The 26,026-nt window shown below is 41.8% G+C and overlaps 2 protein-coding genes across 7 annotated transcripts in view; one reads left to right on the top strand and one right to left on the bottom strand.

Annotated features, from left to right (window-relative positions):
* Positions 1-2,109, bottom strand: part of VEZT (vezatin, adherens junctions transmembrane protein) — a 54,531-nt gene extending 52,422 nt beyond the window's left edge. For 2 of the 5 annotated variants that reach the window (XM_057424906.1, XM_057424915.1), the window contains exon 1: positions 1,939-2,100. In XM_057424906.1, coding sequence (XP_057280889.1) covers positions 1,939-1,974 — 36 coding nt within the window. In that variant the 5' untranslated portion in view covers positions 1,975-2,100. Of the gene's footprint in view, positions 1-1,938 lie in introns of all 5 variants that reach the window. The other 3 variants (XM_057424950.1, XM_057424942.1, XM_057424899.1) reach the window with 3 other exon arrangements.
* A 129-nt stretch (positions 2,110-2,238) lies between these two features.
* FGD6 (FYVE, RhoGEF and PH domain containing 6) overlaps positions 2,239-26,026 on the top strand; it is a 70,368-nt gene continuing 46,580 nt past the window's right edge. For both annotated transcript variants that reach the window (XM_057424877.1, XM_057424869.1), the window contains exons 1-2: positions 2,239-2,405; positions 12,698-15,137. In XM_057424877.1, the coding sequence (XP_057280860.1) occupies positions 2,393-2,405; positions 12,698-15,137 (2,453 nt within the window). In that variant the 5' untranslated portion in view covers positions 2,239-2,392. The remainder of the gene's footprint in view (positions 2,406-12,697; positions 15,138-26,026) is intronic.

Genomic DNA, 26,026 nt, shown 5'->3' with positions numbered 1-26,026 from the left:
CATGTTGATGGCTTCCTTTCAACAATGACTGCTGAAGAACAACATGTGAAGGTGCAGAAAAAATGTAGTTGCTTACCAGAAACCACAAATAATTAAGGGGGAGAATTTGGGGCCCAAGAAAAAAAAACCAAAACAGTAATTAAAAAACAAATGTTGTAGCATTAACTATCGAATTATTTTTCGTCTCCTTGCTAATTCCCATCTCTGGTGCACTTGTGTAGAGTACATTCATAATTCTCTATGGAACCTTCATTTTACAATAGCATGAACCCTGCTGAGCATTTCTGAAGATAATTTTGGCAAGTATTCCACCATACCCGTTACTATCAGCACATATCTCACCCAGCTCTTCACCCCAACCAATCAACCAGCAAAAAAAACCCCAACCATGTTTTGCCTCCTGTTGCTTATCTGACATTATAGTTGTACCCTAATATATGAAATATACATTACTGTGTCACTCAATATAAGTGCGTGTATATACACACACGCATACTTGATACAGTAATGTATCAGAGAGCCTTTACTAGCAATGGAAATCCATTCCGAAAACACAAAGTGAAGTTCATATGCGCATGCAGGGAGATCTTTTACTCCCTATACAGCAGAATGTTTTCCATCAAAAGAGAAACTGCTGCATGAACTGTGGAACTGTAGAATAAATATCACTTTTACTGAAGAAGGAAATGCAGAGGGCAGGCATTATAACCGTGAAATAAATTCTCACCATGGATTTATGCCATTAAAGGAAGTGATTTAACATAGCAGCAATATAAAGAACAAATTTTACTGGTAGGATTCAAGGCTGCTTGTGTATAAACACAAAACTTTATGGTACAGACCATAGCCCAGTACTTACCACCGATAATAAAAAGTTATTCCTTATGTAAGGAGCTTTTCCTTCCTGGTAAAAATGGAAAGCTTATTACTGTTATAATAATTAATAATTTTAAAGACAGTTATTTCTCTATAGCCATTTTCTCTGTACACCTGTGAAATCAGGTGTGCCCTCCATGAAGATGAAATTACATCTACTGCTGCAAACTGGTCTACTTTTGTTACCCCATTGCAACAACAACCGTTTTAAAGAAGACCAAGATGATGCTGTAGCCCCATTATCTAACAAGGCATGCAATGTAATGGTAAAAGTTTTATGCAAACTCTGTAAATAACACAAACGCTCCAAAGGTGTCCCTGCCCATGGATGGAACTAGATGATCTTAAGGTCCTTCCTTAATCTATGATTCTAAGATTAAGTGGTTTCAGTACTTACTACACAGGTGAGTGCATGCTGAAATGTACCTTTTACGTGAATTACACAGATTTAGAAGCTGGGTTTATTAGCTACACAGCGGATTCATCACCCAAGCCCCTGACCCCACAGCTCAGTGTCAGTGCAGAGCGGGAAGCCCCACCTCGCCGGCACCCCGGCCGGCCGTGCGCCCCTCCTCAGACCCAAAACGGTCCCCGAACGGTCCCCAAAGGCCGGCGCAGGCGGCTCGGGGGGACACTCGCCGACACTGGTCTCCCGAGACCTCTCGCCGAGGTCGCCAGGCCGGCAACCCCAAACGCGGGGAGAGGCAGCCCCGGCGGCAGCCGCACAAAGGATTGCCCCTTCCCCAGCTGCGCGCTCCCCAGCCCGGCTCCCTCTCCCGCCAGCGGCCTGGGGGCAGGGGCGCGCCTCCGGCCGCGGGGATGCTTTGGAGCGAGGGACACTTCGCGCCGTCCCGCCTGTCACGGCGAGCACCGCCCCGACCTGCCGGTCCCGCTTCCCCGCCCGCGGCAACCGCTGCCCCGGCCGGGCCCCACACCCGCCTCACGCCCAACGGCCACCTCGGCCAGCCCGGCACACACCGCCCCCGGGGGCCGCGGCGCAACGCCCCGGCGAGGGGCGGAGAGACACGGGCCCAACCCGCCCCGGGTGGCCCCCGCGCCCACCTCAAACACCACTTCTTCGTCAAACTCCGGTGTCATCCTTCTCCGCCATGCCACCCCCTGTGGGCACTCTGGGAAACAGAGTCCGCCGCGCCGCTGGCAGCCCCTCCCCGCCCAACCCGGCCCTGCCTGGCGCCGGAGGGAACTACAGCCCCCAGGAGGCACCGCGAGACCCGCTTCCGGGGGACCAGAGGGCGGGCGGGCACCGGGGGCGGTGCGGTTCTCGCAGCAGGCCCGGCAGGGGGCGCCGCTGTGCGTCGGCGGCGGGTTTGTCGGCGGGCGCTGCGGGCGCTCGCTGTGCCGGCAGCCGCGGGGCGGTATGCGGTGGCAGGCGGGGGGTGCTGCTGCTGCGGCTGGGTGGCGGCGCGGGGGAACAATGGGATCCTTCTCCTCAGCCCTCAGAGGGGCCGTGGCGTAAAGGACGAGGGGGAGGCCGGCGTTGCGCTTGGGGACCACCATGAGCTCCGCCGGTGAGTGTCCGGGGAAAGTTTGGGGAGCGGCGGTTCCCTTCCGCCCGCCCGGCCGGGAGCTTCGCCTCCCCCCGTGGCGGCCAGGGGGGCCCGGCGTCGCGGCGGTGGGGAGTGGGATGAGGGAGGTGCGGTCGCTGCTCTGCTTGTCCCGGCAGCGCCGACCGATTGCGCCCGGCTCCCCTCCTCAAGATCGCCGTGGCGGGGCCGGGCGCTGCTTTCTCCATCGCCCCGGAGGGAAGGCGGCCAGAGCGCACCCTGCTGCCGGCCCGTCGGGCAGCACTACCCCGGGGTCCACTACGGGCGCTCCGTTCCCCTCTTCTCCCCGGGGCATTCGGCCTCGGGGCTGTGCGGGCTCTCCGCGCACACGGACGGCTCCGTTCGGTCTCGCCTGTCCGGCGGCGGAGCGAACGGGCTGCTTCGCGTGGGGCTGAGGCAGCGACGGAGCGTCCGCCGGGCCGGCGCTGGGCTTCGGGGTTATCGCTCTAACTTCGCGGCGCTGCCAAAGCTTGTCAGCGTCAAAGCTCCGGCTTTGCTTCCAGTTGTACCTGTCTCGGTCGGGCTGATACCGGCTTGAGCCCTCCCGCAGGGACGGGGGTACTGGAGAGCGTTCCCTCTTGGGCTTGCCAGCTGCCGGTTTGAAGTGACCTACTTCAGTGCTTTCCTTACCTTTCCTCCCCCGTCTGCTGTCCGCTGCCAGATTTTACAGCTAAAAGAGCTGCAAGGCAAATTCTTCGTATAAAACAAGAGCTCCCCGTGTTTGAGGGGGCTGCTCATAGTTTTTGTTTATTTGGCAGCACGGTGGTGTGCTGTTAGTACAGTTGTTCACCCATCTGTTAGATGAGTAGATTCCTTTCTCAGTCTTCTTAAAAATGAGGATAGTCGTTTCCGCATTGAAAAGGTGTCATGTGTAAGTTACGATGTATTGTGTGGAAACACAACAAATTACAGTGTAAACCTGAAGCAGCGAAGTGCTTCCTGTAAGGATTGGGGTGAGGGGTGTTCTAAAGAAAAAGGCAGTACACTGACCTCAAGCAAAACCATCAACCTTATTCTCAGTGTTTTACTCTCAAATATGTCAAATAGTTACTTGAGTCCTGCACTGAAGGCGTCCCTGCTCATGGCAGTGGGGTTGGCACTAAATGATTTTAAGGTCCCTTCCAACCCAAACTGTATTGTGATTAAGATCTTTCTTAGCTAATAAGAATTCATTGGACAATAAAAAGCTATTTAATGCACCTTTCTGCTTAATTTAATATGTTCCCATTTTTGATATATATGATGGAACTGATTTTGTTCAGATCTCGAAAAGTATGCAATAAAGGGGGGTATCATCTCTGCTTAATAGCTGCCTTGAATGTTTGCAGCATGTGCTGATACTGCAACCCACCCCTGATCTTTTAAGCGTTAAACAGCTGTGCAAATAAAAGATAAATGTTAGGGGGTACTCAAGAGCTTAGAGCTGGGCTGTTAAAATCTGTTATGGTATGAAGTTGCAGGGTTGGATAGATTTTTAGAACTAAACAGTGATTTCGGCACTTCCAGAGATGAGGTTGCATGATGGAGTCTCTTCGTTTAGTTTATGTTATGATGGTGTTTCAGGGGAAGGTGAGTAGGAAAGTGGTTCTAATAAACAAAGTCACTTAGGGAGCAAAAGAGAAAGGGATGCAGAGGGGTATCAATAATAAGAAGTGGGATAGTGTCATGGAAAATGTGAAATACAGTCAGGGATTTGATGTGGAAGACATTGAGTCCTGGTGGACAGGAAGAGGGAAGCTGACGGATCTGTGAAGGCTGTTGAAGAAGGGATGAAGAGTATTTTGTGGCTGATGGATTATATGAGGATAAAAAATGTATGTGGAACAGGTGAAACAAGTAGAACACCTGCTGGGTCTGCCCCCTGGTACCCAATCCCAGTGAAAGCAGGGAAGGTTTTAGGACTGGGTGACCACAAGTACAGTCAAACTGCAAGAAAACACTAAGCTATTTCAGTATTTTAGCATCTTTTTCATTTTATTTTTCATTTTAGCATCTATTTTATTGACAGGACTAAGGGGGTATGGTTTTAAACGGAGAGAGGTAGATTTAGAGTAGATATAATGAAGAAGTTCTTCTCTGGGAGAGTGCTGAGGCACTGGAACAGGTTGCCCAGAGAAGCTGTGGCTGCCCTCTCCCTGGCAGTGTTCAAGGCCAGGTTGGATGGGGCTCTGAGCAACCTGGTCTAGTGGAAATTGTGCCTGTGGCAGGGGGGTTTGGAACTGGATGATCTTTAGAGTCTCTTCTAAATTGAACCATTTTGTGATTCAGTGATTCACGATCCTGCTGACAGTGTCATGACAGTTTTTGACATTTTGGTTAAAGAGCTCCTAGGCAGGGTATGGAATGATTGAGGACTGCCAGAAGACAGTTCTGAAAGTTTAATATCCATCTCTTTGTATTGCTGCAGAATTTAGCTCCTGAAATATACAGACATTCTTTATAAATCTACTGCTCACACAGAAACTTACCAATTCCTAAATTTTAATTTCGGCCCTCTGCTATGTAGGATCTATTTCCTACACTGAAATTATTTCATTGTGAGTTCAGTTATTCCTCGTTTGTGCTGCATAAGCTAGCTTTCTGACAACTGATTACAACACAGCATTTCAGTAAAAATCTTATCATCACATGTAAGGGCTTCAGATGGAGCTTGAAATGCCTAGAAATCCTTCTTCTCTTCCTTCAGGTTAACTTGAAGGGCTTGAGTGTCTCTCGTGTCTTCTTTTAATGTACCTTTAAAACATTTCATTTACCTTTGAAAAAAAACTATCCTTGTACAGCATCATCTGCATTGATTTAATATTTTTAAGTAGGATTAGCAGGTAGGAGTGACTTCAGCTTGATAATGCAGGACTCTGTAAGAGATACTGTACTGCTTGAAGGGACTATGATATGGAGAGAAATACAAAACACGGATCCTCTTCATGGACTGATGTGAAAGGTCCAACACTGATGGCTTGGCTTTGACTCTGTTCCAGCCTCCCTTCTGCCTTTCTAAGTAATGCAGTGCATATTCAGTTTCTTGCTATGTATCTTTTCTCTAGTTCCTCTACAAAATCATTTCAGTTACATCTCAGTCCAGAGCTGGATGTAATTCAGTGATAGGTGAAAGAGTTCTGCCATAACTGTTGCTTGCAGATTTGAAGATGTGTGTGTATATCTGGCCTTGTTAGAACTTGTTAGTACTTGTTAGAAGTACTTCCAGATAAGTAAAAAAAATATCTTATTGTAGTGATCAACCTGTATGCTGGTTTTAACTTTCAATTATAGCTGTTCTTCTCTCACTGCTTTCTCATGCATATTCTTTATATACAGTGCTGATGAATGTGCATTTACTCGTTTTCTGCCTGGAACTATTGTGCTGTCTTCAAGTATGTGCTTTGCCTTTAAAAGGGAAAAACAAAAGTTCAGAGTTATGAGTTTGACATTTAGTATTTCTTGCTGAAGAAACAGTCCTTATATGTGAATCTATACAGTTTATTTAATGTGGGCAGAATGTATAGCTTAGGCTTGAAATCTGATTTGACAGCAACGAGAAACATGTAGTGTATTTTAATGTCAAAAGTGTAATTCAAAGGTGGGGGGGACGGGACACATAGCAGGAATAGAATAAACAAAATCAACATGACTTTTCCAGTCAAACTTCATTGCTTTCAAGGATTCAAAAAATGAGACCTACAGGGTTTAATGTCCCTTTAACCCTCTAACATGTCAACTGTTATTAGAGTTATTTGGCTCTATCTCTGCATGTGATCTTACACGGTTGTTTATTCATCTCCTTTCCTTACGCTAAAGTTATCCCCAACTTTCCTGATTTATTTCAACAAGTCATTGAACAACCTGAGATTCTGAAATTAATGTTTTCCTTTTGCAGTTTATTTAGGATGTTTTCTAAAACTGTAGTGGCTTGGAAACCATCGTTTTCCCTTACAGTTTAAAAACTACATGTGTTATCTTCCGGGATGTCATGACTCATTCCTTTTTTTGTTTTCTCTTGAGCATTGTGACACCTGAGAAAATCAGAGTCTCTGCATAATGAGAAAATAAATACACATTGTCAGGAAATAAATTAATGATGTCAGAATACTTTTTTGAGGTGTTTATACCTAATGAAACTTACTTTCTGTAACTGAAAGCAAAGTGAACTGAAAAGCCTTTTTGTGAGTCATTAAAACTTAAGTTGCTGGAGAATGGGAGTTTTAAAATACTTCAGCTGTTTCTCTGTGAAGTGTATGAATATTAACTGCCATCACAATGATCACTGAGCCTATCCGGAACATATAGCAATAAGTATTTCTCTTCCTACATGCTCTTTAAAAGCCAGATTGGCTTTCTTGTTTTGTGTCTGGTGAGTTGTAGTGTTAGTGTTTTAAGCCAAAAGTAGTCTTAGGAACAGTAAACTGGCTATTGGAGTGAGTTCTTCCTTCACTTAAGAAGGAACAGCACATGGATCCCTTGGCAGATACCTTCTGGGCATCATGTTATTTTTTATATATAGCCTACAGATGTGATTTCCTAACTCTGAGAATACATATGTAAATAAGGTGCCATGAGAAAGTCAGTATGTGCATTTGCACTAGGCCAGTTATTATGCAGTAAATATTTCAAGCTCTTTTCCTTTCCTAGTACATGTTAAATAAATTTCACTGATAGGTGAAAAGGAATAAACCTTGTATACTTTATAGTAAGAGAGAGTATACAGAATCACAGAATCCTAAGGGTTGGAAGGGACCTCAAAAGATCATCTAGTCCAACCCTCCTGCAAGAGCAGGGTAACCTAGAGTACATCACACAGGAACTTGTCCAGGCGGGCCTCGAATATCTCCAACGTAGGAGACTCCACAATCCCCCTGGGCAACCTGTTCCAGTGCTCTGTCACTCTCACAGTAAAGAAATTTTTCCTGATGTTCACATGGAACCTCCTATGCTCCAGTTTACACCCATTGCCCCTTGTCCTATCACTGGACATCACTGAAAAAAAACTAGCTCAAATACATATGGCCAGCTTCTACTAAGTAGCTGATTTGTTAAATTCACACCTGGGCTTACCTCATAGTAACTTGATTGTGTACCCATACCTTAAGTTTAGGTCTAACTGCTGTCAACATTTTATGTCACACTGATTAATTGCTTACTGTCTTCCTTCCGTTTTGTGGTTAAAAAAGGATATTGCTTTAGGGTGGATTGTAGGATCCTGCCATGGGGATACCTCTTGGATGGCTAGACACAGTGCCACTGGGGACCCTGAATACCTGGAGAGAGGCCTCTGTTCATGCAGAGCATTGCAAGGGCATGAATTGCAAGTTATGTTTGCACTGCAGGTTTTGGAACCATTTGTCCCTATATCTTGAATAGATGCAGGTAAACATAAACTGTTCTTCTGCTGTTCCCAAGCGTAGAGGTTGTTAACATAATTTCAAAAGTGTGGGCATAAAGATCACCTGGGAAAATGTTCCTTTAGCAACAGTAGTTTTATTTTTTTTTGCAGAAGGGGTAGTGCTATTTGATTATTTTTTACCTCAGTTCGACTTAATGTATCTTTTTTCCTTCCCGTTCCTGTGCTGGGCAGGCAAGATAACAAGGTAAAAATTTGAGGAGAAGGTTTAAAGCTGTGTAATAGTAGTGCTTAAGTCTGCGCTGTCTTATTGGCTGTTCTGCTCATTCATGATATTACATGGGAAAAGACACAAAAGCAATTTTAAATGAGGTCCTCAGCTGCCAAATCCTACCATCTGAAGAAATGGGCTCTTAGAGGCCAAAATATTGAAAGCAGAAATTGCCCCAGGGTGTTCTCATCCTCCTCTAAACCAACTTGAAGGTAGGCTAGGAGCATGTGCTAGTCAAGCAATGATGAGTGTTGGCTGCACAGGAGCTCAGCAGGATGAGAATGGGTGTTGCTTTTTCCTCAGCACACTGCAGGAGATAATTCACCAGGGGGACAAATGTGTGTTCTCTGTGGCGTGACCTGAAGTAGGAAAGAGCAGCATATGCATTCATCTGCATAGGTGGTGCTAATGCTATTTATTGTTAGAAAAATAATTCCCTTTTTAATCCACTTTAATAAAGGGTATTTATTGGGTTTGTTGGTATTTTTGGGCATTCTTTTTTCTCCAGCATTGAACACAGTGTTGGCTGTTCCAGATGAGCAGTAGATTTCCTGTTGGTGATGGCAGCTTTGTTAGTCACTTTATTTATGGATTTCTTCCTTTGTCTGGTCAAGCAAACCAGAGGATATCTGGCTGCTTCTCTGTCTCCTAATCATTTAATCTGTTTATGCAAATAAAAATTTGACTTTCTGCTCTTACGTTTGGGTTCATTACTAGTAACCCATGATGCAGGAATCCTCTTGGAGAAATGGGGTAAGATTAGAGGAGGGAGCAGGGGAAATTGTTGTGATTCTTTGATCTAATCTGCCGAATAAGACAAGATAGAGAATGCAATATCCAGAGCACAATGTCCTCTGAAACTTCTACACATCTCAGAAAGTGAGTTTAGGTTGACCCTAAGTGCTGGTGACTCTACCACAACCCTAGGTGAGATGTTCCTGTAGTTAATTATCCTTCGAGTTTAATAAGAATTTTAAAGCTTTGTTACAAGTTTGAACTTGTCAGACTTCAGTGGTCAGCTGTGGGATTTCATCCTGTATTTTTTTATATTTCTTTTTCCATGTTAAAGAGCCATCTGTTACCAAAAATCTTTCATATGTGCAGAAGTATGTGTACTATTACCATCTCACTTCTCAGCTTCTTGGTTAAATTAGGCAGGATGAACTTGCTTGGGATTCAAGGCGTGATTTTTTTAGACCTTGGATACTTCATATTCTTTGCATTCGTCCCAAGTTTTCACCTAAGAATACCAGAAGGTGACACAGCATGTCACTAACAGTCTGGCAGGTGCTGTGTACAGAAATATTTTTGGCTCCCTTCATCTTTTGATATTTATCTCCTTGTAATTCAGAGGATTATTTACCACTTAGCTGCAGACTTGCGCAGGGCTCTCATAAAATAACTATCTGCAATGATTTCCAAATTCTCTTAGGTTTTTACTTTCCTAAGCATAGCCAACCATCTCTATTCATAGGTAAACAGTTCCATGTGGCACCAGGAAAAAGCCCATTGTTCAAACAACTCAGAACTCCTTGCTTTGGTTGTATAACATTTCTTTGATTATATTTATTGTTTTTCATCGAAGAAGCTTGCTTATGCTTGTCATTTAACAAAAAGTCATTCTCATATGACTTCCAGTCATTCCTTACACCTTTATATAGAACAGTTGCCTCCTCCTTAGTTTTCTTTCTGTGCAGGGTGGGAAATTGTCCCTTTTAAAGCACTGTGTATGTAGAACTGGTTTTTAACCACACGCAGTGAATGAAATTATTTTATAATCAACTGAACTTTAATTCTTGATTTCTAATAGAAATCTAATATACTTTTACCCTTGCCTAGCTGCTGTGACTTTTTTTCTAACAAGTTCATCACATGTATTTTTCAGAAACTTAGGGATATTTTGTTGAGGAAAATTGCTGGTATGCATTCCTTTCCTGGAGTCTTTCGTCTCGCGTCATATTTATGTTTGAAAGGGCTCTTCATCACATTCCTTTCTGATTGAGCGGTTGACTGCATATCTGTATTGATACTGTAATGTGCCTGTTAATACATTGACCCGTATCTACTCTAGATGAAATGAGCAATTACTTTAAAGCAGACAGTGGTGTCTTTATTATACCATACAACTTGCTGGTCTCTTCTGTCTTTCCCAATGCTTTTTAACATTGAAGTAATTTGAAAAATTCTAGTAAGCTTCAGAAATGGTATTGAATAGCACTTACTAACAGAAGCGAATTTTTCTCACTCTGTTCATTATGCAGGTTTCCACTATTGACGCATAAATGACTGGTTTGTTTTCTTTGCATTCCCTTACATTTTCATGTTTTAGTTTTGAATATGCTATTCAGGTAATGGTATCATATAATAACTTCTTCGTGTCCTCCTTAATAAATACTAGTTGAAAGCCCTGCAGTGTAACCTACTTTGACTGCTGTGCAAAACGTTAGGCAGGCCCACTATAGAGAGAGAAACTGCCAAGGTTTATCGGCTTTAGTTTGCAGAGTGGGACAAATAATCCCCAGGATATCACTTGCCTAGCCAGTATTTAATCTCTTATATCTTCTGCAATCTGTTTCGTTCATTTGGGCATCAGGAAGGATTCCCAAACAGACTGTTTTTCCGCTGTTTTCAGGGAGCTTTAATAACTTGATAAATGTTACTGAACATGGCCCAGGTCTACTACTGTGTTGTGTTCAGTGACAAACTGGGCATCCATTACTTGTCTTTTTTACCCTAGAAAACAGGCTCCTTTATTGCCATCTCTTCATTCTGCAACTGAATGAGCAGTTGCCTTGTCTGGAAGTGAGTGTACATGCTTCTGCTGTTCAGAATTGGTAGTTGCCCATTCAAAGGGTTAATTTATTTATTTTTTCTTAGCAGACTATTCAGTCTTCACTCTGTGGGCAACCTGTTTTGGACAGGAAGCAGAAGGTGGTACTACACCCTTTGCACTAGATGGTAGGGCTGTGTTGGTGACTATAGGGAGCTTTGGAAAGAAATTCTGCTTTCACCCTTGCAAAATGTCTCAAATTGTCGCTGCCATTGGGTTTATATCTTCGCTAATGTAACTTCAGCAAAGACAGCTATTCTAAGTGTAAGTGGGGTCAGTCTGGATACCCTGTAATGATTCATGTCCTAGAAAAACATGGTTTTCCTGTTTCTATAGTGGGGACATTGTTTCTGGCTGTCTGCTTAGAGCAGTGGCTCAGTGTTGGGGAAATGCTTGCAACTGAGGGCATCTGGCTTTTTTTTTTTTTCCTTTTTAATACCATCTAGGTTTCTTTCACATAAACAAACAAAAAATCCAAACCAGAAAAAAAAATCAAGAATGAAACTTCATTCTTGTATTTCTAGGCTAGAGATTAGGATACAGTTGCACATCTATAATAATAATCACGATAAAACAGCCAAACACCAAACCTACAGTTCAAAGGGGATAATAAATCAATGGCTTACGCAGTCTCCTTGCATGTGAAACGTCAATAAGCATGTTTGCTTGAGAGTTTTATTTAACATGTATATGACTTCCTGAAAGCATGCCAAAATGTTATTCAAAACAAAAGTAAACCCAGAGGTAGTATGTAAAAAAGACCAACAAAACAAACCAACCCCCCCCAGCAAAAAAAAACAGAACGAGGAACTTGTTTACTTCGTAAGTCAATTTTCATATGTTAAAAATCACTCGGAGCACTTAGAAATCTGGAATTATTCCAGCGTATGGAAATAAATTGGTCATAAATGACCTCCTGCAATATAAAAATGTTGAAGGCATACAGAAAAAAAATCCCCCACCAAACAAAAAACGCCAAATGAACAACACAATTGAAACTCCATAATCTCCTATTTCCTCATGTGCTCCTTTTCCGGCTGTCCGCTCTTCCCAGGGTTTGTCGTCTTGTGCTGTCAAGTGGGTCATAAGTCATAGCAGTGGTGACTGTTTCGAGATCAGACAGTAGCATGTTGGGAAGAGTAATTTTATAGGATGCACAGAAATAGTATTTTACTTTTGCTGTAGGAAAGTGCTGACTTGCTACAAATTAGCGCATTAACTTCACACCACAGACTCATTTCACTGAACTGTGGGTAGTGATGTGCCAGTTTTACAGCTGGTCTGGTAATCCATCTCAATATTGTTGGAAAAGAAGAGGAAGGGAAAGGGGAACTTTAGGTTACACATTTCCAAAGGTGGTAGGGGAAGGTACTGAACTGTCCTGATTGCTACTCTAGCCTTTCTTTTACCTTCATAGCTTATTATAGAAGAGGCACTTAATATACCTGTGCCATTTGAAAACGGTATTATAATACTTGAAACTGCAAAACGAGGCTAATCTGCTGTTTTTGTTAGCATAATTTTTAGCATCTAAGCAAGGAAATGCGCTTTTCTAAAGTGAAACTGTTTTTTAGCAAACAGGTTACCCTTGAAGACTTTTCCTACTGCTCCTTGATTGTGCCTGTTAAAACAAAGTCAACAACTAAAAAAACAGTGGCAGGGAAGAGAGGCATGTTTTTAAGAGGAATATATATATACACACACTGAGATTTGTCGATCACATGATTTAAACGTTACAAATAACTAATAATACTGTGCTGCAGGTGAAGTTGTTCTGTGGGCTGATGGTGACTAAAATCTTTGTTTTCCATCCTTCCTAGAGATTAAGAAGCCACCAGTGGCCCCCAAACCCAAATTTGTGGTAGGACACAAGGCAACGCCTCCACCTGTTGCACCGAAGCCCGATGTTGTACTTTCTAGTGTTATACAGGCGGCAAGGAAAACCAAGCCAGCAATTGCACCGAAACCAAAGGTTCTCAAGAGCTCCTCTGTTCCAGAAGTTAAACCTCCATCATCTACACGAAAAAGCACAAAAAGCTTTGAGGAGTGCAGGGGAGATTCTTCTCAAACACTAGACCACTTGAACTGTAAAAATGAAGCCTTGGAAGGGAGTACTGATAACACAGCATATATTCTGCCAGTGTCATCTTGCAAATTTGAATGCCTTCATAAGCTTGGTAATGGGGAGAACACTTGTAAAACTCAGATCATTTTTGAGCACTTTGGAAACTTGGAGAACATCAAAGATGGTGAAAAAAATGCACTAGCTCTGGGGGACAGTCACAATGAAAAACTGGTGAACAGAAATCAGGTTGTTTTGAAAGCCAGCATTTTGGAAGAGAAACTTAAAGATGTTCTAACTCATAGTATGTTTCCTAACAGCAGTCCTGTGAGGCGCAGGTATGCAGATAAATCTGACAAAGGCAATGGCAGCAGTTCCAAGAATGATTTTAAAATTGAGTTTATGGAACTTGTACAGTCTTCATTGTCTTCTGAGGTAGCCAAAGGGAAGCAACAAAATATTGATGGTAAGCTCACTGCTGATGAGTTTCAGATGTCTGAAATTTGTCCTAGTTTGACTGTAAATAACCACAACTGCTCTTGCCCATTGGACAAGGAAATCCTGGAAAATGAAAATGTAAGTAGCAATGGTATGTTTTCAGGTGAAATAAGTATGAAAGCAGATGCTGATAAAGCCTCCTCTGAAACATCTTCAGTCCTGAGCTCAAAAGTGCTTCCTATCCCTAAGCCAAGAAAGCCACGTGCTGCATGTCTAGTCCGTCAGGATGGCATAGACACCACAGGAGAAGGAACGAAGGAACCATCTAATTCAGAGAAAGATTCCTTTGGGCTTGTGGACCAAAGCTTTAAAAAGCCAGCAAAAATTAATATCCTTGGTCAAAGTGTTTGTTATAACAATAACACAGAAGTGCTTCATCCTGAAAAATCTGAGATAACTGAAGGCAATGCATATGAAATGCATCAGGTGAAGGCACTTGCTACAGAAGAGTCAACTTCACGGAATCTTTTGCCTCAGTTATCACACGAAACTTCTGATTTGGTGAAAAGTGTTGAATGTTCCTTAAATGCAGACCATAACTTAGTTAACTCTATGGATGAGATGACAGATGATACCAGTATGCTAGATGCTGTGGACAAAAGGACTAACTTTGTCAGGTGTGATATTTTATCCATGAGTTTGCCAAAGCAGCTCAAATTAACTAGCAGTCAGCACTTGTCTGTTTCCAATAGCCTCCATGTTTCCCCACAAAAAATGGAAGATAAAGAAGTTAAACTAAAGAATGAAAGTTCTCCAAAAATCGTTCCTAAGAAACCACAGAGGCACAGCCTTCCAGCTGCTGGCGTGCTGAAAAAAGCTGCATCAGCAGAGCTTGTGGAGAAAAGTTCTTACAGCTCCAGTGAGGACAAATCGAATGGTGTTCTGGAAGGGCCTCATTTCACGCATCCACCAGCCAAGGAGAAAAGTACACTGTCATCCTGTGACATACCCAAACGTCTTTCTGAGAAACCTGTCTGGAAGTTACCTCATCCTATTCTTCCATTTTCAGGAAATTCTGAGTCATTAAAAACTGCTAATGTTGCTACCAGTTTCAACCACTTGACTGTTGTGACGAAGCCTAGGGCCAAATCTCTCTCTTCTGTGGACATGGAAAGGACAGACAAGCCTTGCAAAGACCATCAGAAGAAGAATAGCTTAAAAAAGTTTCTCAACATGAAACTGTCAGTTTGCTTAATGAAAAGCGACTTCCAAAAATTTCTGTCTAAAGGCAGCCAGTCAATGGATAGTGCTGTTGCCAACCTTTCCGCTGGGGATGGGTATGGAGGCGGTAACAACCGGAATACAGCATCTGTAGGCCATGAAAAGAAAGCTAAATCTACCAAGCTGCCTTCCATAGAAATAAGTAGTCCAGTGTTACAGAAGAAGAGGCAGAGAAACAGAAGTCAACCTGAGATGCGAAATAACCAAAGGCTGGAGTCTTTAGATGGGCATATACTTTCAGGAGAGAATTTGTCACAAATAGATTTGAATTCTGTAACCAGCACTTGTGCTCCAGAGTATGAGAACGTGCGTCACTATGAGGAAATACCTGAGTATGAGAATTTGCCTTTTGCTATGCGTGCTAGGAGAGAGCTCTGTTTTGAATGGCAGAACACGAGCAGTGTGGAAGACCAGGACCCTGGCTTCTGTGAAATTGAGGAGCCTTGTGAAGCTACAAGCAGGCATTTGAGACTTGGCAGGTAAAGAGAAAAGAGAAGTTCAAGAGCTTCATTGTAATTCTAGCTGTTATAAATGTGTTTAGATGATGAGTTGATGAAATGTCAGCAGGACAGCCGCTGCTGTATATCTTTTTATATGCTTTTGCTGGTTTCAAAACTGCATTTGGTAAAGAGTCAAGAGGAAAAGTAGGCTAGTCCTCCCTCATGTATGATTGGAATTTGGGAAACTAATTATGTGCTTTTCCAGATTTAATGAAAACAGATCAGGCACGATCATGTACTTGTATCTAAGAATACTTAAATGGGGAGGAATGAGCCTTACCGCTATCTGAGGACAAAGTTGAATAAGCATCCGTGGAGTGCATGGTTGCTGGGTTTGTAGGGGGAATTAATAAGTTTTTTCGGTCAGCTGATAGAGCTGGGGAAAGCAGACAAGCTTTTGGGTATGCAAATTCTTTGTCAGGTCTTGAAAGCTTTTCAGATACAAGGAAAGATACTGCCTCTCCCTGAATATAGTGAGTCTTCTGTATCTCCCTGTGCTCCCAGCAAAGGTGATAGTGGTGCACAAGTTTTGCATGACTCTCACAGAATATTACTGAAAGATGGAGTTTGGGGACACTGCAGGTTGCTGCTGTGTTTCATTGTCTCAGGAGGTGGTGGAGACAGATAACATCAGCAGATTCAAAAAGGGGTTGGACCAATTCATAGATATGTCCAAAACAGATGCTAAATGGAAAAGGCAGGAACGGATATTTTAATATCTAATACTGTGGCTGTGTATGCTGGGAAGAGGAATGGGCCTGAGAGAATGGCCAAACTCATAGGTTCTCCCTAAATAGCATCACTTATTGTGACTGTCAGAATGTGTTAGCAGGTAAAGCATTGTTTTCACCCAGTATGGTATCATTTAACTTCTTCAGCTAATCAGTTGTTCTTACAGATCCTAAAGATTTATCTCAAACCAGCAATAAGGACTTGAATGAAATATGCAGCCTGTATATTTTATAGTTCCCAGCAAACTTCTTTACACTGTTTATAATATATTAATAATGAAAAGAATAAATGAGATAGCTTATGGATAGTCACATTTAACTTAATTTTTCAGTGAGAGTTACTAAGATTCATTTCATTTTGAATGTGTATGTAGCATACATATGTTCCAAAGAATCTGAGAGATGACCATTCTTTAGGGGACCATGTCATCTTATATAAGAGACAAATATTTTAAGTGGTATCCCATGTTAGTGATTGTTTAGAGAGTTGATAATCTCAGCATTGGACTGTTTGATTGAAAACATGAAGCCTTATCATGGGAAGTAGGATTTCTGGTTATGGGCTTGGTATTGGTGTATTTATTCATGTGGCTGTTGAGTGTGCTTCTTGTTTACAGTTGGGTGTTTCATGGTTTTGTCTTTGGTATACTCTAAGTTAAGTTCCTGACTAAGTGTATGCTTTTTGTTTAAATCTAATCTTTGGGTATTTTTCAGGTATTTTGACTACGGTCTTGTTGGTATTCCCTTGATTCGGTTTACCTAAGAGACCAAACTTAAAGAAGGATATATTTTATATGTTTATGCAGCCTGTTTTGGTTTGTGTTGTGGTTCAGGATCTAGGTGAATGTGTCTGCTTTAGGAAAAGTAAAGGATAGTTTTGCTGTATGAAGCATGGTAGACATGAGACTGCAGCTGCTCCTTGAGTGAAATTTACAGTTTTCTTAACTGACTGAGTGTGGGAGATATGCACTTCTTCCTTTTTCACACAAACCTTCCTTAGTATCACTGGTGATTAAAGGGATAAAAGTGATCTCTTGTGTCCTGGCACATCTGTACCTGTAGCTGCTCCCTCAGCTCACTGTTCTTGGCATAACTGGGTTTGTGTTGTGTTTTTCTTTAAAAAGCACACATAGAAAACCATAACCAAAGCCCTTTATATAAGTGGTTGTTTTAATCTAAATTACATAGTCAGAAACTCCCTTAGGAAACAGATTAATGCTTGCAGTTACTTCAGTAGATCTTGGGGTACAAAGAAATCCCCAGGGGAAAAAAGGGGACACAATACGGCAGAAGTCTCCTGACCTGGATCGGATGCTACCAGGAAGAGCAGGTACAGGTATTCCTTTTGGTTCTGTCCTGGGAGATGTAGGGGTCCTTGCCCAGAGAGAGCCAGCCAGGCAGCTCCTCCAGTTTTCCCATACCTTGTTATCTCAAATCCTTTGAACCTTTTTTATCAGTGTCATCTTACCTTTTCTGCATAGTTCTTTGAGAGCCTTTTATCATTTCCTGGTCCAGGTGGTATTATAAAACCAGTTAGAGAAACAGTGCTGATGTAATTGAAATTATCACTGCCTGTGTTTTTCCCAGCCTGTCAGAACACGCACTTAACTTTTCCATAGGTCTTGGCACATAAAACTCCTGTAATGCACTGCTAATGGGGATCTCAAAGCAAATCATCTTATGATTAAAGCCAATGTACAAATGAGATTGTTCTTCTGAGAAATTCGTAGATGGATTGCCTATGCTTCTCGTCATAATAGCACATAGACAGTATATTAAGTTTGAATGCTAGGCTTGCCATTACCAGAAGAGTTTGATGGTGTCTTTACTATCCCATATTATCTCTCTTTCTGTAGGAAGAGATAAAATTTTCGTAATATACACACTGCTTTAGTGGTTACTGAGAAATTTAATACTGATTCCCTCTGGTGAATGCTTTAGTGGAGAATGGTAATAGTTTCCTACAGTCTTACCTGAACTTCATATGTCATTAAATTCAGGTACCTTTCATTGCTTAGGCCTCCCCACAGGGATTTAACTGCAAATGATGGGCCTGGATAATTAATGGTGGGTATCAGTTGTCACTCACTGCTTGATTTTTGAGTTACTTCACATCAGCCTTTAAACTAAAAGTACAGTTGAGTGTATATTTGTCCGGTAATCTAAAGACGCAAAGGAACAGTGAATGTGCCTTGGAACATCTGTCATGCTGCAGAAAACAGAAAGTTAAAATTTTCCGGATTTTGTGGGCTTCCTGTTGGTATTTGTAATGTTGTTCTAGGCAAGACAATTGTACTTCAGGTGGAGAAAGTCTGCTTCTTCCTCCTTCAGGGAACAGCATACTGTATTTACTGGGTACTTTTGACAGTGTTCTTTCAAGATGGTGTGAACGTACATGACTGCTAATTGATTATGACAAAATCTGTAGCTGTGTTGTGTTTCCAGCTAGGATCTTTCTTTGGAAAGGGCTTGTGGGTGGGGGGTTGTTGTGTCATGTGACGATAATCCCTTGAAATCTTAATGCTGGTTTAATTAAATACTGCTTCCTATTTGTTCCACCCCTGCTGATTTACAATAATCTACTGGTTTTCCAGAAATGAACATCTCAATGCAAAACATAAAAGTTTTGTTTTCTGGACTAAATTCTGCTGTGGCGGCTGAGTCCCCAGAGGTCAATTAAGTGTGCATGAAAGCCTTCCTGGAATATTGAATTTAGTATTGAAATCTGTGTGGTTAAGTGCTTTGCTTTGATATATGCCTTTCTTTGATGTACTGAACTTTGTTAGGGTTGAGACGTGCTTCTGATGAGCAATATTGCACAAAATAAATGTGGTGTTTAGGGAAGGGTTTGGGGTTTTTTTTGCAATTGCAAAATTCCCATTCAGAAACACTAAATTAATAAAATACTGCAGGGTCTAAATAGCGTTTAAAAGCAGTTTTCAAACACTTATGCTGAGATTTGAATGCACAAAATACGTTTTAGGCATTGAAGGTGTCAATTATGCATTAAAACCCACTTTTTTTTTTTTTTTACTGAATTTTATTAGAGGATCTAATTTCCTAATAAGTAGAGGGCAGGTATGTAGATTTTTTTATTAATATTTCATCTGCTTCTTAAAATGATAATGGATTAGGTTTTGACCTGACGAAGGCAAGTTTCTTTTCCTCCATCACCTCTAAAGGCTCATCCTATCTTCCAGTCTCCCCCTGTGTTTCCAGCTGGCTTTTGCCACCCTTAGTTGCACATTGAATTCTTTCTCTGCAATTGTACCTCAGGTTTTAATAGAATAGTTTTGATAATAGGCTCTTCGGGTTTGTTATCAGTCCTCATTATCTTCAGGCATGTGTTATCCCTGGCCTTCTTTTTGTATTCTGCCTCCTTCAGCCTGTCTTTTTTCCTTCCCCTCCCCACCTTGCTTTCTCACATACATGTTATACAGCTGGTAGGCTTGTGCCGGATCTGAGGGCTTGTCAGTAAAGAGCGAGTCAGATGGCTCAGGTCTCCACTTCCTGTCCCCTGCCAGGCTGAATGCAAAGCCTAACTGGCTCTCCCAGCTGCGGTGCTCTGGAGCAGGGAATGAACAAAGCAATTCTTGGCTACCAGACATGCTGTTTTACTGACTTCTTATGTTTTGCTTTTACAGACTATGAAGAGCTGGATTCTGTATGAAGTTAGGGGTGTTTAATCAGAGTCCAAATCAGTGCGAAATTGAAATATTGGTGAGAAGTGGTAGTACTGTTGCTTGGGAATAGTGATGTTCTGACGCAAGGACTTTGGGACAGAACTGAGCGCATGCAGATGTTGGCACCCTCATCCTGGTGCTGTAAGCTGCTCTCAGAGGGCCTTTTTCCCCAGGGGTTAGTCAAATCACTGACAATAGGTTTGGCATTATTCTATTTTGTAGTGTCAGGCTAGCAAGTTTATACTTCTGGAGTGGCATGTGAAACTACATGAAAGACTCGCAGTGAACTTTTTTGCTCAGGAAAGCATATGGAGTGTTTTGGGTCTTCCTTTTTTTCCTTGCAGGAAACTTCATGCAAATCAGTGTTTCCATGGTCTGCTTCTCCAGTAAAAGGAGTTTTCCTTAGGATTGAGGTGGCTTTCAGTTGTGCAGCTTTACAGTTTATTCTGTTATACAACCTGAAATAAAATGCATATATTAGAAGAAGAAGATATGCACTCTGAGAAAGTACTTAAATGTTTTGAAGTAATCTGGGAGAAGTATGTTAGCTCCCTACCCTTAAAAAAAAACAGAATAAATAGGAATTTTCTTGCTTTAAAAAAATCTTGACACATTCTCATCCAAATGCATTTGAGATGTGCTGATTTAATCTGTTTTGACATTGGGAAAGATTCTGAGGTCTGATGCTCTCCCTCTCCAATAAGGGAGAGAAAGGAGTTGGAGGACTGCATTTTTCCAATGCCTAGTCCATTATTCTAGTATACAATCCAGTCTTGAAAAGGTTTGAAAGGTCATATGAAATAAAACCAATTGTAAAGATCTCCAAGATTGCTATGAAAGAGAATTTTTGTCTTTGCTATTTCTTTCATCCCTCTTTTCAAGGGCTCCCTGTTGATTTTTGTAAAGGAAGGAGGTGGGTGATGCAGATGGACAAGGGCCCAGCACATGGAAACTTTTGGTAGAGTTGGAGGTGCAATAATAAAAGACTTCTAATTTATCGGATGTATTACAAGTGCTGCATAAAAATAGATGTGGTTTGAGTTCTTGTCCTTATCTTTTTACCAAGTGTGGTTGGGGCTGGGTGTGCTTGTGAGTGTGAGAAGGAGCAAGCTGACAGTGGTGCCGGCAATGAGGTACATCACTGCAGGGGTGTGCTGCCCGGCTGCTAGGCAAATCCCTCTGCTGTTCTGCAGAAGGTTTGGTGGTTACTTTTGTCACAGTCTGGTGCAATCTAGAAAATTACATCACATTAACCTTGGCACATGTGCAGTCCATATGCATTAAAAGAGCCATTTTGAGGTAAACTGCGCTATCCTTTGTTTCCCACCTAAGAACTGCTCACCACAGATGGCAAAAATGTCCTAACTCTGCTGTTCCCATTGATACCCCTGGTACAATACAAGGATGTCCTTGTCCTTCCTCCTAGTGACGTCGCCCCAGCTCAGCATGTTGGCTCTTGCCTTCAGCCAAAGGGTGACTTAGAGCGATGTGGAGGAGCCTGGAGTAAGCAAAGTCACACATAAAACCCTGTGTCCTTCAGCCTTCTTGCTTGCCCCCCTGTGTATGGATAACAGGAACTCGGGTGTCACACACTTTTATGGGTGTATCTCCAACACTTTTTCTTTCCTCTTTTATGCTATGGGTTTGTGGGGGTTTTGTGTGTGTTGGTTTGGTTTTGTTGTTTTTCTTGGTTTTGTTGTTTTGTTTTTTTTTACTAATTTTGGTATTCTTTGTATACATTTCCTTTTCCTTAAGATGGGGGGAAGCAGAGTTAACGTAGTGTCACCCTGGCCTCCAACACGCATGCTCTGTCCCTGGTTGCCAACTGTGGTATAAATTGCAGGTTAACGAAGTGTAGCTCCAGAGAGTATCTCAAATATAGAATGGGAAGTCAAATGTGACATGAAAATTGATGAAAGACCCATTTATATGCTCAACGACAGCCTTTTCCTGTGGGTTATTTTCAGTGTTGGCTCAAGAAATGTGCTTGTGGAGCTCCATGGTGCTCTGGTTTGTATGGTGATATTTTAACTGCAGCAAGGACTAATGTAATTGTATATGCAAAACGGTAAGATTTTGGGTGGCATAGAATAAATGTTGAAAGGAAGCAATCAAAATATTAACTTCAGATTTTATTGAAATGCCAACAGTGATATTTATATGCCTTATTTACTCAACATTTATATTTGATTCAGTTAAAGATGTTTTAAGGAATAGCCTTACAAAACTATGTAGCTGTGTTGTTTCAATGCACTACAAAAATTTTAGGTTAAGGAACGTAGATTTTATTTTAGATGCTAGAATCCAAGAGGTTTCTTATAAAAATGTTAAGGTTAGACAAGTTTTAAGTTTTTCTTAATATATCTTCGTGCTTATGAAGTTGCTCCACTCAAGCAGAAGTGGACTAAAATAATCTCTTGAGATGCATGTAAATAAATTAAAAGGAGTTTTTACCAAAACTGCTATTTTGATAGCTACAACCTGAGCCTATGGCTCAGTGATTTCTACTGCGCAGAGTTCAGTTGATTTTTCGGGGGGGTTTAGTGGTTTTGGTTTTGTTTTTCCCCAGTGGTATTGTTTCTGGGATTGGATATTCTGTACTGAATAGTTTAGAAACAGTTTAAATCCCATTCTTTTTCTAATCTGTGCAAAAGTTTAGAGGAAGAGAGAGTACAAGTCAAATCTTGCAAGCAGCTCTGTTATTCCCTACAGCCAGCTGTGTTGTTCTCAACCACACTATTCCATCCTATGTTTTCTGGCAGACTGTTCAGGAAGCTGTATCAGCCCTTGCACATACCGTTGTGTATTTAAGAGTTAAGTCTCTCCATATTTATTTTAGATCCAAGTCACTACCTTCTGAGTACTCTGCTACTTATCTCTTTTGTCATCTTCTAGGTATCTGACATGCAAAAAAAATGGAGTGAAATGGTTGCATGTTATTTCTAGTTGAATTAGGAACTTTTTGAAGAGAGGTATTAAGCCCTGATTTCAGGGATAAAGTCACCCCAAAATCATAACAATAATGATGAGTCAATATCGAAAGTATTTAGGGCCTTCCATTAACTCTGATCGTAGTGGAGCAGAAATAGTTATATGTTGGAGTGTCATGGTATCTTTGACAAGGTAAAATCAGTTTTGCTTGAAATGGATATTAATAGGAGGTTTTGTTCTTACTTGGTCTAAGTTTCTTCTTTCCTATTTGATGCATTTGATTTGAGATTTTGTCACATTTTGGTTATAGTTTTCTTGAAGTCTATTCAATGTGTGCCCAAATTGTATTTTTTCTTTTGTGTGTGTGTGTGTGACTGGGAAGTAAAGTGTTATTTTTCGTCTGATCCTGGTGTTCTTTCCCTATAAACATTTTCCCCTTAGGGTCTGTTTTGTGAAGTGAGGGAAGGTAGAATAACAAGTCCTGATTGTAAATGAGTGCCATATTTTGGGGTTCTTGTTTTATATTGCTTAATCACTTCCATGCCAGGAGTTTTTTCCAAAGGTCTTGGCCATAAGCCTTGCAGCTCTCCCTGTGAAATGAGAATTAATGATAAGAGAAGGCAAGAAGATGTGAATTCTGCAGACTTCCCTCTTTACCTGCCTTGAGAGGCAGGTAATCCCTCACAGCTTTGGGTGGTGGCAGGAAGAACTGATGCAGTGACTTGTTCCCCTGTACAAGTCTCCTGGCAGAGGTTTAAATCCCCATTTTTTGCTGCAGTGTTTCACTCTCCTGTACTAGTGCTCGAGATTGTCCCCTTGTATCCTCTTGGATTATATTCTGTTCCATTGGCATGTTCTCCTTTTGGCAGTTTTGCTGGGGCCGCCCAGGCAGAGGCAGGGCGATGTGACTGTCTCTGCAGCTGTGCCATGCTGCTCTGGAGCTGAACTGGCACACCATGGGCACCAGTTTTCTCGGACGACTTTTAGAACTGGACCTCTCTTAAATGCAGCTTTTCTATGGTGAGTGTGGAAACATCTGAAGCATGCGTGTGTGTTTATGTTGAACTTTCCAAGGAACTGGGGAATTGTCAACAAACGCTCTGGCTGAAGATAGCTCCTGTGAGCATGGGAGGCTGCCTGCGGCGAGAGCGGTCCTTGTGTGCTGCGGGAGCTTGTGTTTGCAAATCAGAGCTAAATATGGAGATAATCTGAGAGCTGTTTGCACCTTTCTTACACTGTGCTTCTTTAAGTCGTGCAACAGAGTATGCGGGTGACTGCATTGACCATAGCATGCCTGAAGTAGGGTGACCGACAGAATTGGTGGCTTAAAAAAAGCGCCAAGATTTATTAAGTGTGAGACACATATGACAAATGTCTTGCTTTTTTTTTGCTTAGAATGCAAGTCAGATTAATTTTTTTCTTGTTGAGGAAAGAAGTAAGTGCTGACTTGGCCTGAGGATAACAAATGCTAAACTAAATGCTGCTGGCTGCAAACACTAGGCTAACTTTGGTTCCAGCAAGTCAGGTGTTGCAGTTTGCAGCATGCTTAGCCAAGTATAGAAGGAGCTGCCAGTGGTGTGATCTAACAGGCTAAATATGGTGGCAGCTCTCGGCAGTGTTTATGATATCCTTCTTGCCCAGAAAAACCAGGTGTGAGCAGGTAAAGGCTAAAGACAGTAGCTCTTGGCATTTCTCTTGGCAGGAGCAAACTCCCCACATTCCCACCTGGCCTCTTGCTGCAGCCAGCCCTTTGCCTGGGGGGCAGCAGCAGCTTTCAAAGCACAAGCAGCTCTGAACCAAAAGCTGTTTCAAATAAGATATCTTGAGCTTCTCTTTTGACCGTGGATCCCTGTCATCAAGTGTCCTGACTTTCGATGAAAAAATGTAGATGCGCGCATAGAATACATATGATACTGCTTAAAATAATTCTGTTTCAATTCTTGCAGTCTTTAAATTACAATTTGAAAAAGCAATCTGATGTGCACAGAACATTTTCAGTTGTAGTTGCTCTGCTGGGTGCAAGTTGTTTCTGTTTTCTAGCTGTGATTCTTGAAGAGTGTTTATATTTGTAATTGTATCCTTAAAGTTCCCTAACCATCCCAGAGGGAATATAGCACAACAGTTGTAAGTGATGCAAATAATCATGGATTCGTTGGTCTAGTTTGTTTGCCTCTCATTTTGTGGTGCTTGTTTTTGTTTAAAGACTGTCACAGAGGTGTTTTCATTCCTCAGCAATGTCAGCTATTGAAGGATAGCTTGCAAAATGAACTAATGAATCTCACAGGCAGGCTCTGTTTAAGCAGTCTTAAAAATATAAATAAAAGGGAGATCAAAATTAACTGTCATGTTCCCTAGCATCAGACCATTAAAAAGTCCCAGCCTGTTGCCTTTTTTGTTATTAGTCCTAATAATACGAAGAACTTACTAAAATCATTGAGTTGTCACTGCAGAACAAATGGCAAAACTTTAATTTTAGCATGTAAAATCCTATTTGAGAGGACACTGTGCTATCTCTCTCGTGCACTGTGAAAAAGCACCATTTTTGGCAGAGAAATTGAAGCCCAAGCAGCTTGGCTGCAGTAAGGCAACCAGCCCCCAGTGCTGGCAGCCAGGCCAGCACTGTGAGAGCCATAGCAGCATCCACTGCCTTCTCTCACACTGTCCACAACACCTAGAGAGCAGAGATGTGATCTCAGCTTCAGCTCTTCCCATCTGTGCGTCTGTCATTAAACCAGAAAGCTGACTGGTGCTGTGGGAATAACTCAGATAAGTAAGCCACTTGGTCCAGGCTGTATTTAATCCTTATTTGCTGCTTAATGGTCCTGTATGGTTGAAGGAGAAATGAAAAGCAGGGGAACATGATAATGGAAGGTGTTCCTACCAGTGGCGGAGGGGTTGGAATTAGACGATCTTTAAGGTCCCTTCCAACCCAAACTATTTTGTGATGAAGGAGGTAATGTTTTAGCTATAATGGCAGACAGTCACAATTGTTTAGAGAATCTGAACTTTAAGCTATGAGGTAAGGTGGGTTAGGGTCCAGTTGCATATGGAGTGATACGGAGTTCAGATTTTGGTTTCCAGACTGGTTTGAGAAAGGAAACAGGTGCTGATGTTGGCTTCTTAAGGATGGTTCTGGAGCTGTGGTATTGCAGCAAAATGTAACTCATCCAAAAAGTACATTAATTGATGCTTTTATTAATGTTGTTTATCACTTATCCAGTCATGTGTTTTCTTCAGATTTCCATAAGAGCTCGCTAGGGCTCATGGTTAGTATTCATTATTATCTTTGTGCTTTGCCAAGTATGCTTACTTTCTAGAATCTGTCTTGGATTTTTTTCCGAAAACCTGCAGTAAAGAAATATTAGATGAAGACATTGACCTGTCTTAAGTAAAAAGTATTAAATTAAAGCAAAAGGAAGTTCAGGAAACAAAATCAAGCAATTATTAATTAAGCAGTAATTTCACTTTTGCTTTGGCTTTCCAAGAGCATCTTCTGTTACCTTCAGCACTCAAATCAGGTGAT

Source organism: Pezoporus wallicus, unplaced genomic scaffold, assembly GCF_028554395.1.
Source record: "Pezoporus wallicus isolate ANWC-B61680 ecotype Strahan unplaced genomic scaffold, APGP_CSIRO_Pwel_v1 scaffold_3294, whole genome shotgun sequence".
NCBI classification, from domain to species: domain Eukaryota; kingdom Metazoa; phylum Chordata; class Aves; order Psittaciformes; family Psittacidae; genus Pezoporus; species Pezoporus wallicus.
The sequence above is the reverse complement of the archived record's forward strand: the minus strand, read 5'-3'. Positions and strand labels throughout refer to the sequence as shown.